Source organism: Odocoileus virginianus, chromosome 18, assembly GCF_023699985.2.
Source record: "Odocoileus virginianus isolate 20LAN1187 ecotype Illinois chromosome 18, Ovbor_1.2, whole genome shotgun sequence".
Lineage (NCBI taxonomy): Eukaryota > Metazoa > Chordata > Mammalia > Artiodactyla > Cervidae > Odocoileus > Odocoileus virginianus.
The window spans coordinates 46,110,258-46,128,710 of record NC_069691.1 but is presented as its reverse complement, the minus strand read 5'-3'; the positions used below and the strand labels follow the sequence as shown (position 1 = coordinate 46,128,710).

The 18,453-nt window shown below is 40.4% G+C and overlaps 1 protein-coding gene across 7 annotated transcripts in view; it reads right to left on the bottom strand.

Annotated features, from left to right (window-relative positions):
- Nucleotides 1–18,056, bottom strand: part of MSRA (methionine sulfoxide reductase A) — a 357,066-nt gene extending 339,010 nt beyond the window's left edge. Inside the window, exon 1 of one of the 7 annotated variants that reach the window (XM_070480654.1) lies at nucleotides 17,647–18,056. In XM_070480654.1, coding sequence (XP_070336755.1) covers nucleotides 17,647–17,785 — 139 coding nt within the window. In that variant the 5' untranslated portion in view covers nucleotides 17,786–18,056. The remainder of the gene's footprint in view (nucleotides 1–17,646) is intronic. The other 6 variants (XM_070480655.1, XM_070480653.1, XM_070480652.1 and 3 more) reach the window with 6 other exon arrangements.
- Between the last annotated feature and the right edge of the window lie 397 nt (nucleotides 18,057–18,453).

Here is an 18,453-nt window from a genome sequence, read left to right as displayed (position 1 = left end):
TGCTTCCAATGCAAGGAGCACAGGTTCAGTCCCTGTTCAGGGAACTAAGATCCCATAACCTGTACAGTGCAATCAAAAAAAAAAAAAAGTGATAACATCAAATGCTGGCGAGGATGCAGAGACTGAATCACTCAGACATTGCTGGTGTGAATGCAAAATGGTACAAGCACTCTGGAATATACTCTAGCACTTTCTTATAAAACTAAACATGGGACTACTCTATGATCCAACAATTGCACTCTTGGGCCCTGATCCCTAGAGAAATAAAAACTATGTTCACATAAACACTGTACACATTCTGAAGGCTGACCAGTTTCAGACACAGATATAAAGAACAGACTTTTGGACTCTGTGTGAGAAGGCAAAGGTGGGATGATTTGAGAGAATAACAATGAAACATGTATATTACTATATGTGAAATAGATGACCAGGCCAAGTTCAATGCATGAAACAGGGCACTCAAAACCAGAAGGATGAGATGGGGAGGGAGTGTGGGACGGGGTGTTCAGGACGGGAGGACACATGTACACCCGTGGCTTATTCATGTCAATGTATGGTAAAAACCACCATGATATTGTAAAGTAATTAGCCTACAATTAAAATAAATGAACTTTTAAAAACTGTACACAAATGGTCCTAACAGATATATTTACAACAGCCAAAAACTGAAAATAATCCATACGTCTTTCAGTGGGTAGATGGTTACACAAACTGTGGTACATTCATACCATACCACGGGATACTATTCCACAATAAAAGGGAACAAAGTATTGACACTGACACATGCAGTAACTCTGCTGAATCTCCAGGGAATTATATAAATTGAAAAAAAGCCAACCTTAAAAGTTACATGCCGTATGATTCCATTTATATAATAACACTCTTGATTTGATAAAATTAGAAATGAGATTAGTGGTTGCCAAGTATTAGGGATGGGGGTGTGAGGAAGGAGGTGGGGTGGGTGCCGCCTTCTATAGCTGCCCTGTAACAGGGCGACTCAGGGGATCCTTGCGACAGAACTGTTCTGTATATTGACTCTGTCACTGTCAATATCCTAATTGTGTACAACAGATTTCCTAGATGCAACCTTTGGGGAAACTGGGTAAAAGAAAAGTACAGAATCTCTCTGTATTACTGTTTGACAACTGTGTGTGAATCCATAATTATCTCAAAATAAAAAGTTTAATTTTAAAAAAAAAAGACCACAGGATAGGCCAAATATGACCCACAGACCGTATTCTGCCAACCCCTAGTTTACGGTAAAGGTACTGAAACTGTGTGGTCCAATTCATTACACGTAACCAGGTCATAACTCTAGATGTCAACTGACCTGTAAGTTCCCAGAATAAACAATTCCATAACCTGGCTGCCAAGCTGTATCCAGAAACCAATCCAAACAGTACCAACAAGCATCCACGACCCATAGGACGTTTATACTTCATGGACAGAGGGCAAACCTCTGCACACTTGAACCTCTGACTTTCCCTCGTATGTATCATCAGAGAACCTATATTCTGTCCATTTTCTACTCTGATCCAAACCCCTTATTTAGGTTGGCTTCGAGGCATTGCATAACCTGGCACCAACTTTATCTCTTTTGACTAGATTTACCAGAAAGGTATTCATAAGCGCTTACAGTATGTGCACAACAGACCATGATTAATAAATGTATCTACAGCACTACTGAAGCCAAACATGTAATAACTGATCAAGAGTTTAACTTTGCTTATTTTAATAAACTGTAGTTTACCATGGGCTACATACATACACAGGGCTATTATGCAACCATTTAAAACACCATATTTAATTTCAGCAAACTAGGAATGGGGGGAACTTCCTCAACCTGATAAAGAACATGTACAAAAAAACCTAAGCAATCATGATAACTAATGGTGAGAAACCAGATACTTTACCACTAAGATCAGGAATAAGGCAAGGATGTCATAGGGTCACAAAGAGTTGGACACAACTGAAGCGACTCAGTGCACATACACACACGTCCCCTCTCACCACTACTACTCAATACCATACTGGAAGTTCTAGCTAATGCAATAAGAAAAGGAAATAGAAGGTATACAGATAGGGAAGAAGAAATTAAGATGCCTTTGTGTGCAGATGACATGATTGTCTAAATCCCAATGAATCAAAAACAAAAAGATTACAGGATATAATTTTACTAGCGCAAATGTTTTCTTATATGCCAACAATGAACAATTGGAATTTGAAATTAAAAAAATAATACCTTTTACATTAGCACTAGAAAAGTTAAATACTGAGGTATACATGTAACAAAATATGTATAAGATCTATATGGGGGAAACTATAAAATTCTGATGAAAGTAATCAAAGAATATCTAAATAAATGCAGAGATATTTCATGCACATGGATAGGAAGACTCATTACTATCAAGATGTATGTAAAGTCTTCCCAACTTGATCTATAGATTCAACACTATCAAAATCTCAGCAAGTTATTTTGTCAGTCAGTTCAGTCGCTCAGTCATGTCCAACTCTTTGCAACACCATGGACTGCAGCAAGCCAGGCTTCCCTGTCCATCACCAACTCCCAGAGTGCCTACTCAAACTCAGGTCCATTGCATCAGTGATGCCATCCAACCATCTCATCCTCTGTCATCCCCTTGTCTTCCCACCTTCAATCTTTCCCAGCATCAAGGTCTTTTCCAATGAGTCAGTTCTTGTCATCAGGTGGCCAAAGAAAGTACTGGAGCTTCAGCTTCAGCATCAGTCCTTCCAATGAATATTCAGTACTGATTTCCTTTAGGATGGACTGGTTTGATCTCCTTGCAGTCCAAGGGACGCTCAAGAATCTTCTCCAACACCACAGTTCAAAAGCATCAATTCTTCAGTGCTCAGATTTCTTCACAGTCCAACTCTCACATCCGTACATGACTGCTGGAAAAACCATAGCTTTGACTAGACAGACCTTTGTTGGCAAAGTCATGTCTCTGCTTTTTAATATGCTGTCTAGTTTGGTCATCTGGAGAAGGAAATGGCAACCCACTCCGGTGTTCTTGCCTGGAAAATTCCATGGACAGAGGAGCCTGATGGGCTACAATCCATGGGGTCCCAGAGAGTCGGACACAACTAAGCTACTGAACAACAACAAGGTTGGTCATAACTTTCCTTCCAAGGACCAAGCACCATTTAATTTCATGGCTGCAGTCACCATCTGCAGTGATTTTGGAGCCCCAAAAAATAAAGTCTCTTACTGTTTCCATGGTTTCCCCATCTATTTGCCATGAAGTGATGGGACCAGATGCCTCGATCTTAGTTTTCTGAATGCTGAGTTTTAAGCCAACTTTTTCACTCTTCTCTTTTCACTTTCATCAAGGGGCTCTTTATTTTGTGGATGTGGACAAAATGGTTCTAAAATCATATGGACAGGGAAAAGAGCCAGAGCTGACAACACGATATGGAAGAACAACAAAGACGGAGGACTGATGCCACCCAACTTCAAGACTTACCATAAAATACCATAATTAAGACAGTGTGGTATTGGTGAAAGAATAGACAAATGGCTCAACAGAACAGAATAAAGAGCCCAGAAATAGACCCACACAAATACAGTCAACTGATGTTTGGGAAAGAAAGAAAGCCAATACAACAGAACGAAGACAGTCTTTTCAGAATGGTGCTTAACAACTGGACATTCACAACAAAAAAAAATAATTTAAATCTAGACCTAGATATTACATCTTTGACAAAAATTAACTCAAAATTTAAAATGCAAACCTATAAAGCTTCTAGAAAGTAACTTGAGAAAATACCTGTGACTTTAGATTTGGCAATGATTTTTTAGATACTAAAAATGATATGTAAAAGAAAAAATTGATAAGTTGGGGTCATTAAAATTAAAAATGACTGCTCTGCAAAAGTTATTGTCAAGAGTATAAGAAGACAGGCCACTATCCAAGAGAAAATATTTGCAAAATACATATCTGATAAAGAACTGCTATCCAAAGTATAAAAAAATTTTTTAAAAACTCAACAATAAGAAAATCTGAAATGGAATTTAAAAGTGGATAAAGGACATAAACAGACATTTCATCAAAGAAGATATACAGATGGTAAATAAGCATGTGAAAAGATGTCCATCATATGTCATTAGGGAACTACAAATTAAAATAATAATGAAATACCACTTCATACCTTTAGAATGGCTAAAATCTAAAACACTGACTAAACCAAATACTGACAAGGATGTGAATCAACAGGAATCTCATTCATTGCTGAAGAGAATGTGAAATGGTGCAATTACCTTTGAACACAGTTTGGCAGTTTCTTACAAAACTAAACATACTCTTATGGTAATAAGATCTAGCAATTGTGGTCCATGGTATTTACCCCAAAAGAGCTGAAAACTTACATTCACACAAAAACTTGCATAAGAATGTTTACCATAATGTATTCATAACTGCCAAAACCTAGACACAACCAAGATGCTCTTCAATGGGTGAATGGATAAACAAATCGTGATAAATCCATACAATGGAATATTATTCAGCACTAAAAAGAAATGAGCTGTCCAGATACAGAGAAACCCTAAATGCTTCTAACTAAGTGAAAAAAGTCCATCTGAAAAGGCTGCACACTGTATGATTCCAACTAAATGATATTTTCGAAAAGGCAAAATTGTGGAGACAGTAAAAAGATCAGTGGTTGCCAGCAGTGCATCAGGGAGGAACTGAAGAGTAAGTGGGAAGACAGAGATTTTTAGGGCAGTGAAACTATTCTGTATGATACTGTAATGGTAGATACCTGTCATTTTATAAAACCTATAGCATGTACAAACACAAAGAATGAACTCTAATATAAAGTATGGACTTCAGATAATAATAATAACGCATTGCTATGACTTGTCTATTATAACACGTACCACAGTAAAGCAAAATATTAATAGTAGGGGAAACTGGGTGGAAGGACAGGTGTATATGGGAACTCGTACTTTTCACTCAATTTTTCTATAAGCCTAAAATACTCTCCAAAAAATTAAATCTATTGTTAAAATGAATACATTAAGATACACCAGCTGACTTGGAGATGTTTCCATAATGCACTATTAAGCCAGAAAAGTGAGATGCAGAGAATGTAAACTGATCCACTTTTATAAAATAGCATCAATAAATAATGTGAGTGTTTAGGTAGGACTTCACGGATAAGAAGAAAGGCACTAAAGAATGCCCCCTTGGCTCTGGACAGTGGTTACTTGGGAAATTGAGGGAAGAGGATAAAACTGATTTGCTGCTGTTGTTGTTCAGTCACTCAGTTGAAGACTCTTCTCCAGGACCACAGTTCAAAAGCATCAATTATTCGGCGCTCAGCCTCCGTTATGGCCCGACTCTCATATCCATACATGACTACTATAAAAACCATAGCTTTGACTAGACATGCCTTTGTTGGCAATGTAATCTCTCTGCTTTTTAATATGCCGTCTAAGTTTGTTATAGCTTTTCTTCCAAGGAGCACGCGCCTGTTTAATTTCATGGCTGCAGTCACCATCTGCAGCGATTTTGGAGCCCAAGAAAATAAAAATGATTAAAAACTTCCAAACTTTGAGCAAAAATATGGATAAAAATCTAAGGTTTAATAAAGGCCCTGAAGCAAAGAGAAGCCATCTCAGCACAGACTCGGCAGAACAGTGAGAAGAGCCTCTGTTCAGACTCCCTGGGAAGAAAACTCAGAGACTGAGAGCAAAGACACCTTGTTTCCTTTCTAAGAGAGCAAACAATAGAGAATCCTCATTTTTAAAATTATATCAATTTTGTCTGTCAACCACCTATAGGTTGCAAAGAAAACATATACAGAAAAAGAAGCCTACGCTTCAGGTCTTTAACCAGTCTCGTTTTTTGAGAAAAATAATGGTTGGGTTTCTATTGAACTGAAATAGCTAAAGCTTAAACTCCATCATATTCACAGAAACTCCTTGGTTCATATTTTGCCCCTGGAAATTCCTATGTAAATGTATATAGCTTCTTCCTGTATGTTTCCCCCCCAAAATACTGCAGCAAACGGCTATTTTATCTCACTCATCCGACCTCTAATTTTCACCAGAAAATAATTATTCTCTTTTACTCCACTTATCAAAATAAATCCACAGAGCTTCTTAGGATGAGCATAATCCTGAAGAAGAGAAAAAAAATTTTTTTAATTTCTGAAAATAAAGTTATCTGCAAAGGGCCTCCTCCAGCCTCTTTTACTTACAGAGGCAGTTGGGTGCAGAGTCTCCTCTGGGGGGCAGGGGGGGGGGGGGTACGGTTTCCTGGCAACCTGCCTCCAGTTGTCAGGGAGAGTAGATGGTGAGCAGGGCTGTTATCTGGCGAGGTGCAGCCTAGGTTGGGGGGGTGGCGGGTGGAGCGGACAGCTCCATGCAGCTGCTTCATGCCAGTGCACACAGTTTGGTGTGTGAGGAATGCTAAGTGGTGGGCCAGGAACCCCAGGGACCAGCAGGACTTGCTACACTGGGCTTCCTGCTAGATGACGTCGCTCTTCATGAATCGGTTCTTAGGAAGAGATAAGGAAATGGAGATCTGCAGCCATGCAGTGTTTTCTCCGGGGCTCTATTTGAAAGCTGGCTGCTCCATTCGGCCAACCCTAACGTGGTTTCCTTTGCATCTGCTAACTACGGTACATTTGGGATTTTTTTTTTTCCTTGAGGTTTCATTTGCTCCAGCTGGAAAGCTCTGAATTCCATTGCAGTATTTCATTTTCATGGCTCTCGCCTTCTGGGTAAAATCTGTTAAAATATCAAATTTTCTTCAGCTGGCCAAAGAATAATTTTGGGCCTCCTGGGAACAATGCTTTTTAATTTTTCACATTGTGTTTGACCTAAGCAAACTATAAATTGCCTAAGAGTAAACTACAAGTTTAAAAAAAATTAAAGGTAAAATATGAAAAAATTCCAGAGGAAAACTCAACACTAATGTTATTACCTTACCATGGTAACATTTTCAAAAGAATTCATTTTATATACACGCTCTGGGAAGACAGTCAGTGTTTCTGAACTTTATTCTTCATTTTTAAGAAAACGTAATGATAATATATTCATCAAAACATATTGTAATCCTGCATTTCTTCCAGTTTCACTACTACCAGTCTTTGCTGTATTATAATGCAAATTTAACACACTTATTCAGCAAGCTAGTGGATCAGAAATATACCCTGCTGAGAAACTTCGTAGATATGCTCACATGAAATGTTACAAAAGTCCTACAGAAATGTAAGGGACCATCTTTTTTTCTGTCAAGGGCAATAGTCTTATTCAACCTTTTATAAGAGACCTAGCTTACAGAAGAGGTCCCAGCTGGTTCAAAGGGTATGGCAGTCTCTGGTCACGGCAAAACCAAGCATTTGGTGGTTTTTAAAAACAAACAAATGAAAAATAGGCCCTAAATAGAGTCACTTATGCTGAGCCTCATGGCTTCCCAGGAGTCTCAGTGGTAAAGAATCCACGTGCCAATGCAGGAAATGCAGGGGATGTGGACTTGATTCCTGGGTCTGGAATGGCAATTCACTCCAGTCTTTCTGCCTAGGAAACCCCATGGACGGAGAAGCCTGGCAGACTACGGTCCATGGGGCCCCAGACAGCTGAACACAACTTAGCAGGTGAGCACATGCTGAGCCCCGTGACACCAAATCAAGACTTACCCTGGCTATCTATGGTTTTGGCTCTCCCAAAGATGGGAGAGAAATGGTTTAAGAACCAGTCAATCAGCAATCTCCTGATGGGCACTAGCTGGGTAATCTATGTGGTAGACATCCTGCCATGCCGGGAGGAAAGCAACCTTACTATACCCACCCTGCCTAGCACAACTTCTCTGTTTCCGCTCCCTTCTGGCTCTAAGAATCTTCCGTTTTGTACAGCTCCTCAGAGCTCCTTTCTATCAGCAAGATTGGATGCAGCCCAATTTGAATGAATTTTTGCTCAAATAAACTCTTAAAAGTTCATAAGTTTTAAGATGAGTTTATGTTAACAGCATCATGCTCAAAGTAATCCAATGTCTTGCCAAATGGGAAGAACATTCCGACAGGACATCCAGAGAGGAAGTTACCAGAAAGACCAAGCTGCCTGGTCTTTGTAATCTCTGAGTTCTGGTCATGCAACCAGGCGAGAAGTTAAGGAAACACAAGGGAGAAAAGTGGCAATCTCTGAGCTCCAAAGACATTGAAGGAACTCAACTCCACCACCCTTAAGGAGACACCCTGGAATAAAAGTGTAAAACAGGGCCTCAAGGCCCTAGCTCCACGTCCAACTCTAAGAGCAATCGATGCTGAAGCAGTCCCCCAAAGGCCGCATGGAAGGGGCAGAACTGAGAGAAGCCTTGAAAGGCCCGGGAAGGTTGAAATGAGCTGTGACAGAGAAAGTCAACTTCCCGGAGGAAGTTACTAAGAGCAGGAGTCAGGCTCAGGGGCAGAAGCAGAGATGAAGAACACTGAGATCAGCAGCAAGTTAAAGAAGGCTTCTAACCCCAGGACGAACAGAGTCATTGCCAGATCACACAGAGTTATCTTTATTTTCTTAGAAGTGACAGAAAGAAATCTGAGGTTTAAACAGATGCCTGATAGTGGTGCTCATGAAAGAGACAACTTAAAGCAGTAACCCAGGAAAGTATGATGGTTAGTTTCCTCTGCCAAGCTGACTGGGTTAAAGGATGCCCAGGTAGCTGGTTAAACATGTCGTGAAGGTACTTCCAGAAGAGACTAACATTTGAATTATACACTGAGTAAGAAGGTGATCCCACCAACATGGTGCGGGGAGGTGAAGCGGGACGGGTGTGTGTCTCATCCAGTCCCATCAGATTGGAACAAAAAGGTGGAAGAAGGGTGAATTCACTCTCCTTGTCTGATCTGGAACATCCATCTCCTTCGGCCCTCAGGTGCTCCTGGTTCTCAGGCTTTAGGACTCAGGCTGGAACCCCGAGCTCCCCTGGTTCTCAGCTTTCAGGGTTGGACTCAATTACATCACCAGCTATTCTGGGCCTCCAGCTTACAGACAGCAGATCTTGAACTCCTCAGCCTCCATTATCACGTGAGCCAATCCCTCCTAATAAATCTCTTTACACACACACACACACACACACACACACACACACACACACACACACACACGATTGGTTCTGTTTCTCTGGAAAACCCTGACTAATACAGAAGGCAAGGAACAATCAAGATTTGTTGGAGGAGGGCCAGTTTAAATACAGAGGCAAGGATCAAAGATGCATGTGGCTAAGGTTTGGGGGACTTAAAAGCATAGGAGTAATGCCACTGACAGAAATGGGGAAATTAAAATATGCATCCAATGTTTTGAAGGGAAAATGGTTTGGTTTTAGAACTAAGTTGGGGTTATGGCAGGATATACAATCCTCTAGGGCTTCCCTAGTGCCTCAGTCAGTAAAGAATCTGCCTACAATGCGGGAGACCTGGGTTCCATCCCTGGGCTGGGAAGATCCCCTGGAGGAGGGCATGGTAACCCACGCCAGTATTCTTGACTGGAGAATCCCCATGGACAGAGGAGCCTGGCGGGCTACAGTGCATGGGGCACAAAGAGTCGTACGCAACTGAGTACAAGAATTTGGAAATGGGAAGCAGATGGGTTTATGGGAGAAATCAAATTCAAGCAGGACAAGTTGTGAGGAAGAACAGGACGAGGCTATGCGGAGAACACAATACTTCACCCAAGCAAGCATTTAGTGAACATTTAACAAAGACGACTGAATGAAAAGATCAGAGTGTGGATCCCACTTTGACATTTCCAGAGGCAAAACACTGAACCACATGCTAACCAGAAGATGGGGTTCTACAGCAGTGGTCCCCAACCTTTCTGGCACCAGGGTCCAGTTTCATGGAAGACAATTTTTCCACAGAGCGGGGCAGGGGGGATGGTTCCGCGGCGAGTCAAGAACATTACATTGATTGTGCATTTAATTTCTACTATTATTACATCACCTCCACCTCAGATCATCAGACATCAGGTCCCAAAGTTGGGGACCCCTGTTCTAGAGGGGGCACAGTGGGAAGAAAAGCTGGGAAGGTGAGGGTCGGATCGTGGGAGCTCTGGAATCCCCCCCAGGGACTTCAGAGAAGTACTGCAGATTCTGAAATAGAGGGGAAAATAAAGAGCTTTAGACAGGATGCAGAGAGGATAGATAATAGTTCTGTGTCCTACAATTTAGAAATTAATCACACACTGGGGAAAATTTTTTCTAAAAGGAAAATTGTTTTCTATCATTTTCTTCTAAAAAGTCTATGTACATCACTCAAAATAAAAGCAATACACATAATGCCTTCTACATAATAGTGGAAGAAATCTGTCCCCAAAGATCTTTTCTTTGTATAAATGATGCCACCACAATTGACACTTCAATAAAAATGAATATTTATGAAATGTAAAATGACTTGGATTAACTTATTCCAATTTCACCCTCTAAATTTAGATTTTTAAATCACGCCAAAATGTGGATTTTGATTACAAAAGCAAGTTGGGGCAGAAAAAAAGAACTTGACATGAAAAAGAGAGCAAAATTTAAAAAGAAGGAAAAAAAACAGAACTTGAAATAGGTTTGACAAAAGATGATAGAAAGGTGGTCAATTAGACTAAAAATATCAGAAGGAGATCATCTGCAAAGCGCAGTTATTTAATTCAGTAATGCAGTCAGATTTACAAGAATCAAAATTTTTTTAAAAAGCACGGAGTCAGGTTTCCTGGCTGGGTCCCCCCCTCCACCACCAGCTCACAGCATAGCCCTCTCCGTGGCCATTACTTTCTGAGCTATCCTTCCAAAGTTTCAAAGTTTCTATTATTATTTTCCTCCCTGTTCACACAAAAGTTAATATATAACACTGTTCTGACCTTGTACTTCCCACCTAACACTGTACCTTGGCAATCTCTCTGTATCTATTCACATAGATATTCCATGTTCTTTTTTACAGCTGCATTTTCCATTGTGAGGAGGAACCATAATTTATTTAACTAGCCCCTATTGATGGGCGTTTGGGTTATGTCCAATCGTTGATGACTGCAAACAAAGCTGCAGTGAATAACCTGGTACAGTCATTGTTTGGCACGAATGCGAGTATATCTGTAGGATAAATTCTCAGAAATTGCATTCCTGGGTCAAAAGGTATATGCATTTAAATTTGGGGTAGATATTGCCAAATTGCCTTCCGTAAGAGTTGGGCCAATTTACATTCTCGCCGGCTAAGGAGGAGGGTGTCTTTTTCCTTAAGAATTACCAACAAACTGTATCATCAGAGTTCTGGATCTTTGCCAACCTGAAGAATGAAAAATGGTACTTACACTCTCCTCATTATGAATAAGTTGAGCATCTTTTTATATGTTTAAGAGCAAATTACACTTCCTTTTCTGTGAACTGCTCATAACCTCTATTTTTCTAATGGATGTTGTTTTCTTATTATCTTCTAGAAGTTTCCTACATATTAGGGAGATTAGTCCTTCACCTATGATATGAATTGCAAGTATTTACCCCAGTTTGTTTTTTGAATTTGCTTACAGTAATTTTTGCCTGCAGAAGATTTTTATTCTGTCGTGATCTAATTTATCCATCTTTTTTGTCTTCTGATTTTCAAGTCGTGGTTAGAAAGGCTTTGCTTTCTAAAAGAATTCTCTCTTGCTCATTCTTCAATTATTTCATTCTTTACATTTAACTAAATGAAAAAACAGTACAGATAGTACTGTTAAGATCACAAACTCTAGAGGCAAACTGCCTACATTCATATCACAGATCCACCACTTACTAGTCACGTGACCTTGCGTAAGTCACCTAAAACTCTATAGGCTTCAGTTTCCATTCCAACAAGTGAGGGTAAAACAGTTAACACCTCCACGGGTCATAGTGAAGATTAAACGCATTAGTCAGACATGACTTAGCAACTGAACAACAACAAATGTGAATCAATTACTAGTGTCTGGCATAGAGTTAAGCACTCAATATGCATGAGCTATTATCAACATATATCTTTTGGAACGTATCCTGGTTTAAGAATGTGAAGTATAGATCCAACTTTGGAGGGTTCTCTGGTTTGTTTTTTCCATATGGCTACACAGTTGTACCATAACCATTTATTGAATATTTCATCTTTTCCTCACTGATTTAAGATGTCACCTGTATCATATACTATATTTTCACACATATTTAAGAATTTCTGATCTTTCTATTCTGTATATTGACTTATCTGTTCATGGACAGTCCCATGTTGTTTCAATTATTAAGCTTTGCTTTGACTATCTGTTCAGAGCCAACTGTTCTTCTTTGTTCTTATTTTACAGTTACCATAACTATTCCTGTTTATTTTTCCAAACGAATTTTTTAAATGAATGCATCAATTTCTAGAACAAAATTAAAATATCATTAGTATTTTACTTCAAATCATGTTACCTTTATAAATTAACTTCAGGGACAACTGATACATGATTCCTGTTTAGCCTTCGAATCCAATAAACTGGTATGTTCTTCCATTTGTTCAAGTTTTCTTTTTGTGCTCCTCTGTATGTTCCCTTCACAAAGGTTGGACATATCTCTTGCCATGTTTGTTCTTAAATTTTAACTTTTTTGGTTGCTATTACAAAGGGGGTTTTTTTTCTATTATATTTTCCAACTGGTTGTTTAGAATAAAGCTGTTGGTTTCTGTCTAATAAGTATATAAATTGATACCTTATTAAACTCTTGGATTTTCTAGTTATGTAATCTTATCATCTGCAAATGGCATTAGTTTTACCTTCTCTTTTCCAATCTGTACATCTCTAATTGCCTTGTCTTATCTGACTGATTGACTAGCACATACAACACAATGTTAATAATAAACAATCATCCAAAGCAGGCCAAGTCATAACTTGATACAACATAGGCAGCCCTGGAAAAATTAAGCAGTAAAGAAATCTGAAGGTTTGACTCTTACTTTCTTGCAGAGTAATAACCTACCAGGCCACAGTTCATAAAAGGATGGAGATTTTTTTAAGAACACACAAAAGGTAAGATTAAAGCCAAGATGATGACCCTTAAGAACAAAAGAATTGAGTGACAGTACACACCTGCCACTAGAAAAAGCAAGCATTAAGCACCTCCACATCCCTTCTTGACCGGGACTTAAATGGAAATCTCTAATATTTCTTCATTAAGCATGATGTTGGCAGATACGTTCTATCACATTAAGAAAGTAGCTATCTCTGACTGTTATCAAGAATGGTTGTTAAATATGATCAAATAACTTCACAGCATCTAGGGAAACAGTTATATCATTTTTCTCCCCAGACCAACTAAATGATGAATTATATTAACAAGGGCTTCCCAGGTGGCACCGTGGTAAAGAATCCACCTGCCAGTGAAGGAAAGGAAAGAAATATGGGTTCAATCCCTGGCTGGGGAATATCCCCTGGAGTAGGAAATGGCAACCCACTCCAGAATTCTTGCCGGGAAAATTCCACGGACAGAGGAGCCTTACAGGCTACAGTCCACGGGGTCACAAAGAGGCCGATATGACTGAGCCACACACAACAAACTATGTTATTAAGTTTCCTAATATTGACAAATCCTTGCATTCTAAGACTAAATCCCATTGCTAGATTCTGCTTACTAATATTTATTTAGCAGTTTTGTATCTATATTCATAAGTGAGAATGGTTTGTTTTCTTTTTAGTGCAATATTTATCAGGTTTGGTTTCAATATTATACTTGTTTCATAAAAAGACTTTGACAATCCTTTCAGTTTAAATACACTATTGGAATTATATGTTAACTATTTAGACGTCACCTCTAAAACTGGATATAATACTTTAAGAGGAGGCAATCTTTGACAACTTTATTTTTTCTAGAAAAATCAATCTGTTAAGATTTTCTTTCTGGGGTCAGTTTAGGTCAGTTATATTTTCCTAAAAGTTATCTATTTCATCCAAGTTTTCAAATTTATTTTCAAAGAATTGAGTAAATAGCCTCTTATCTCTTATGATTCTTCAACTTTTCTATTATTCCCTCTTCCAGTTCTTATTTCATATATTTGTACTTTATTCCTTTTCTCCTTTATCAGATAGCTAATAGTCACAGTACAATTGTTTTTTCAAAGAGCCACCTTTTGGATTACTCACATTGTTCTGTTTTTGTGCTAATATTTACAGTTCTTAGAAGAGCAAACCTTTAGCAGATGTTCTACACCTCTTGCTCTCCCCAGAGAGACATCACAGTAATAAATACGGCAAACACTACCTAAGGATAGACAGGCAAGAAAGCAAAGGAGCTGCCAACATTCTCTTGGATGATATATCCAAATCCCAAACACCTGATCAAAAAATAGATTAGCCATATTTCCAATATGGCTGGAAAAAAATGAGCCATATAAATAAAAGCTGGGCTTTCACAATAATTGATTCACTAAAAATATTATCAGTTCCTCTTTTTCTGTTGATTGCTTTTTTATATTTTTTAAAAATTTTTATTGAAACATAGTTTGATTACAATGTTGTGTAAGTTTCAGATGTATAGCAAAGTGATTCAGATATATATATATTCAAATATAGATATAGATATATTCTTTCTTCAAGTCTTTTCCATTATAGGCAGCTATTATAAGCTATTTAGAAGTTTCCTGTGCTATACCTTAGGTTCTTCTTGGTTACCTATCTTATAGTAGTGTGTACATTTTAATCCTAAACTCCTAAGTTATCCCTCCCCTGAAGATCAGTTCTTACTATAAAAAACTTAGATTTTAATAACACAGGAGGCACTCTGAGGTTTTAATTATAAGCTTTCTGCCTCCTGCCTCTCTCTAGCAATTGACTGACCACCAGTTCAGTCCAGCAAGCATGAATTTCCCTTTTCCCCCCGTCCGAAAGTTCTCTGAATATTGCTCTCTAGCCAGGCACTGAACAAAGAGCCCACCACTACATAAAAAGACCAGCAAGTTCCTGTGTGCCCTGCCAGTCAATGGTGCCCCGAGCCTGCCACTGATCTCAACAGAGTGTGCCAGTCTAGGCAGGTTTAGTTCTAACCAGCCACCCAAAGTAGGCCTATTCATATTTTGATCCACTTTAGGTAGCCTGGGAGAAATTAAAGAAGTCTGAAGGGTTGAATCTCACCTTCTTGCAAAGCAGAAATCTACTACTAGGCTGTAGTTTATGAAAGGGTGTACATTTCTGTAAGAATACCCAACAAAGGTAGAGTTAAAGCTAAAATGATAACCCTTCACCCCAAATGTATTTGGTAACAGTGCACACCTGGTACCAGGCTGAGCCAAAAACACTCAGCCAAACACACTAAACGGACAGGCTTTGTCGTCTAAAGTCACAAGGTGACGCTTCTGCCACAGAGCTTTTCAGAGAGTAGGGGCGCAAGTAACAGATGTAGACAGAGGTAATACAGAGAGGTGAAGAGCTGTTAAGCAGACTGGAGATGAATTTAACTTCCAAAGCAGTAATATTCAGTCTGTAAGCTTCAATCTTAAGCCACTGAAAACACACCTGGGAAGTAACACTGCCCATTTCTGGGGCCAATCAGAACCTTTGACAAGGTAACAACCTGTCAAGGCAGCAGTCAGGGGGTAGATACAGGAAAGCCACTATCTAAAATGTAAGTATGGGCTGGTGGCGGCGGGGGGGCGGGGGGGTGGTTACAACAGCTGAACACAAAGGACATGCATTGTAGGCTTAGCCCTACACCAAAAAAAAAAAAAAAATTGGTTGATTGGTCCAGCAATAGCAATGTGTGCATGGCTATATAAAAAGGCAAAAGAGCCAGGTCTTGAGGTTTTGCAGTCAGAATTAGTAGATGGATAGAGGGGGAAAAAAAAAAAACCTGTTGGCTTGTTTCTGTCATGCTAGTTAATCTTTTACTGAAAGTGTTATCTACATACTAAATAACTGATTGGGAAGACTTTGGTTAAGATAAAGGAGAACTAAATTCAGGACAATTTTAATCTTCAACCAGTTTGGGGATCTGATCAGGCTTGTTTGTTTTTTTGATGTCTGGGAGGACATACCAAAGACACCAGTGTATAAAAATGAAGCTTCATACAAGTTGGGGAAGTTCAGCATTGAGAAGCATTGCCTTTAAATATCAATTTATGAATCCTAGTTTGTTAAAGGAGAATTCACGTTCAAGATAAAGTTTAGATAATAGGATTATATAGTTTAGAGATAATCTGGATTTTTTTTTTTTTGAAACTCATTCTCTGAATTTGAGTCTAAAATAAGCTTTTTAAGGTTGTTAATGAACTGAAGTGAAGTGATAGGGGACATAGGATTTAAAGCTGCTGATGTAGGTGAATGAGAACAGGTCACACAGCGTCAGTTTCCAAACTACTTCAAACGCAAAGACCTCCACCTTGTCCATTCTCATACTGAGTAGGGTGTGTGATGCACAGACTCAGAACGACCTTCTCCTATGTATACTCAACAAATCTTATGGTAAAGAAAAATGGAAGAATCCCTAAGAAATTATAAAATTATAATTTATCTTGGCATCGAACCATCCGTGAAAGATTTATCACCACTTAACCCTCCAACAGCTCGAAGGCAGCGGTTCACAACTACTGAATGCATTAGTATCACGGGAAGGGCTTGTTTAAAAGACAGCACTTTGAGAAGCAATGCACCAAAGTAACCTTTCTCAAAGCATGATCCTCACGTTGGTGGCAGGAGGAAACGGGGACAACAGAGGACGACATGGCTGGATGGCATCACCAACTCAAGGAACTACGAGTTTGAGCAAGCTCCGGGATGTGGTGAAGGACAAGGAAGCCCAGCGTGCTGCAGTTCATGCGGTCGCAGTCAAGTATGACAGAGTGACTAAACAACCGGTTGGTGGACTTGCGCTGTCTGCGGCCTTCTACAGTGCTGAGACAGAAATTCAGAGAGTGAAGCTTTCAAAACTTTTAGAGCAGTTTCCAGTACTTCATATTTCTCCATGTTATTCACTTTATTTCGTTTTCCTAGCATCTCACTGTTATTACATTTTATGTATTCTATTAGAGTCTCCAAAAGTATTGGTATGCGATTGGGAAATTATATTTAAGTTTGGCAAGCACAGCGCTTCTGCGTGACTGATATACAAGTGCAGAATCGGGAGCACGGGGCCAGGGGAAGCTCCTGCCAAGTCGGGGAAATTGGGCAATTCTGGAGGATAAGGGCAGCGTGAGGCTAACTCCTGCAACCAGAACACTGGCGTGAGAACCCATTTCAAAACCTCAGTATATACACATCGTTCTGTATCATTCCATGGCTCCCGTGACAACACAAACCCGCACCACCTCTGCAAGTGGCCCGAATCCCAGCCGCCAAAGCAGAGAAGAAAGGAAAGTGGATGCACACCCGTGAGAAGGGCGGAAAGCAGGTCGGCGATTTTCCCGCCTGAAGTTTGAAGCCGCCGAGGGGTATTTACAGTCTAGGTGGGCCGTATCAACATACTAGATCCCTTCACTGTGTCTCCCGTTGTTCTAGTGGATGAAAACCTAAACAAAGAAAGAGGATCGATCCCTCATCCCCTCCACTCCCAGCGCCCTCCGCGCCTGCGCAGACCCCCAGCAGCCGACCCTTCCGAGGCCGGCCCCCGGCTCCCTTCCGGCGGCCCGAGGATGCGCGTGCGCAGAGGCGAGGACCGCGCCCTCGGTGCGTGGCCGCGTCCTTACCCGCTACGACGATGATGGGCTCCTTCCGGCCCGGCAAGGCTTCCTGGGGGCTGACGATCTTGGAGGCGGAGTCACCCATTCTCGGGATCGGAAAGAGGCTGTGAAAGAGCTGGCGGGCCGTCCTGGTGGCCGACAGCATGGACGGGCCACTGGCCAAAGGGCCGCCGGGCGGTCGGGAGCGGAGGCGCCGCTGCGGAGTGGGCGGCTGGCGCGGCGCGGCGGGAGCTGCGTGCCCTGGACGCGGGGCTGGCGGGCGGGTTAGCGACGACACGTGCGCCGCGGGTTGTGCCGCTGCCGCCGCCCCGGAACCGAGGTTATTACTCAGCCTCAGGCCGGGAGGGCCAGGACAGAGGGCGTGTTCTCGCCCTGAGCCGGGCTTGTGCAGGGAGGAACCTGCGAGTTCTTGCTCCCCTTCTGTACAAAGTTCCCGGGCGGAGAACGAGTGTCCTAATGGCAGTGCGAAGTACGTGAAGCGGAAGAGGCCAAAATAATAATAATAATACGCTACTTGGGCTTTAAAGTCACTACGGTTTTCACAGCCTTCTTACCAGCTGCTGGGTATGCCCAGTAAGCTGGACGATGACCTGACTTTCAAACTAGCATCTATGTCTGTTTCCACTGGAGCCAGTATGATGGTTAATAATCCAAAAGATGGATTATTTATCCAAAGTGAAAACTAACCACAATTTTCAAAAAGTTAAGAATATAGGGAAGATAATACAATGTTTTATATATATATACACATATGCACACACATATATATATAATATATTGATGATTATCATAATATATTTCCCCCGTTTTACA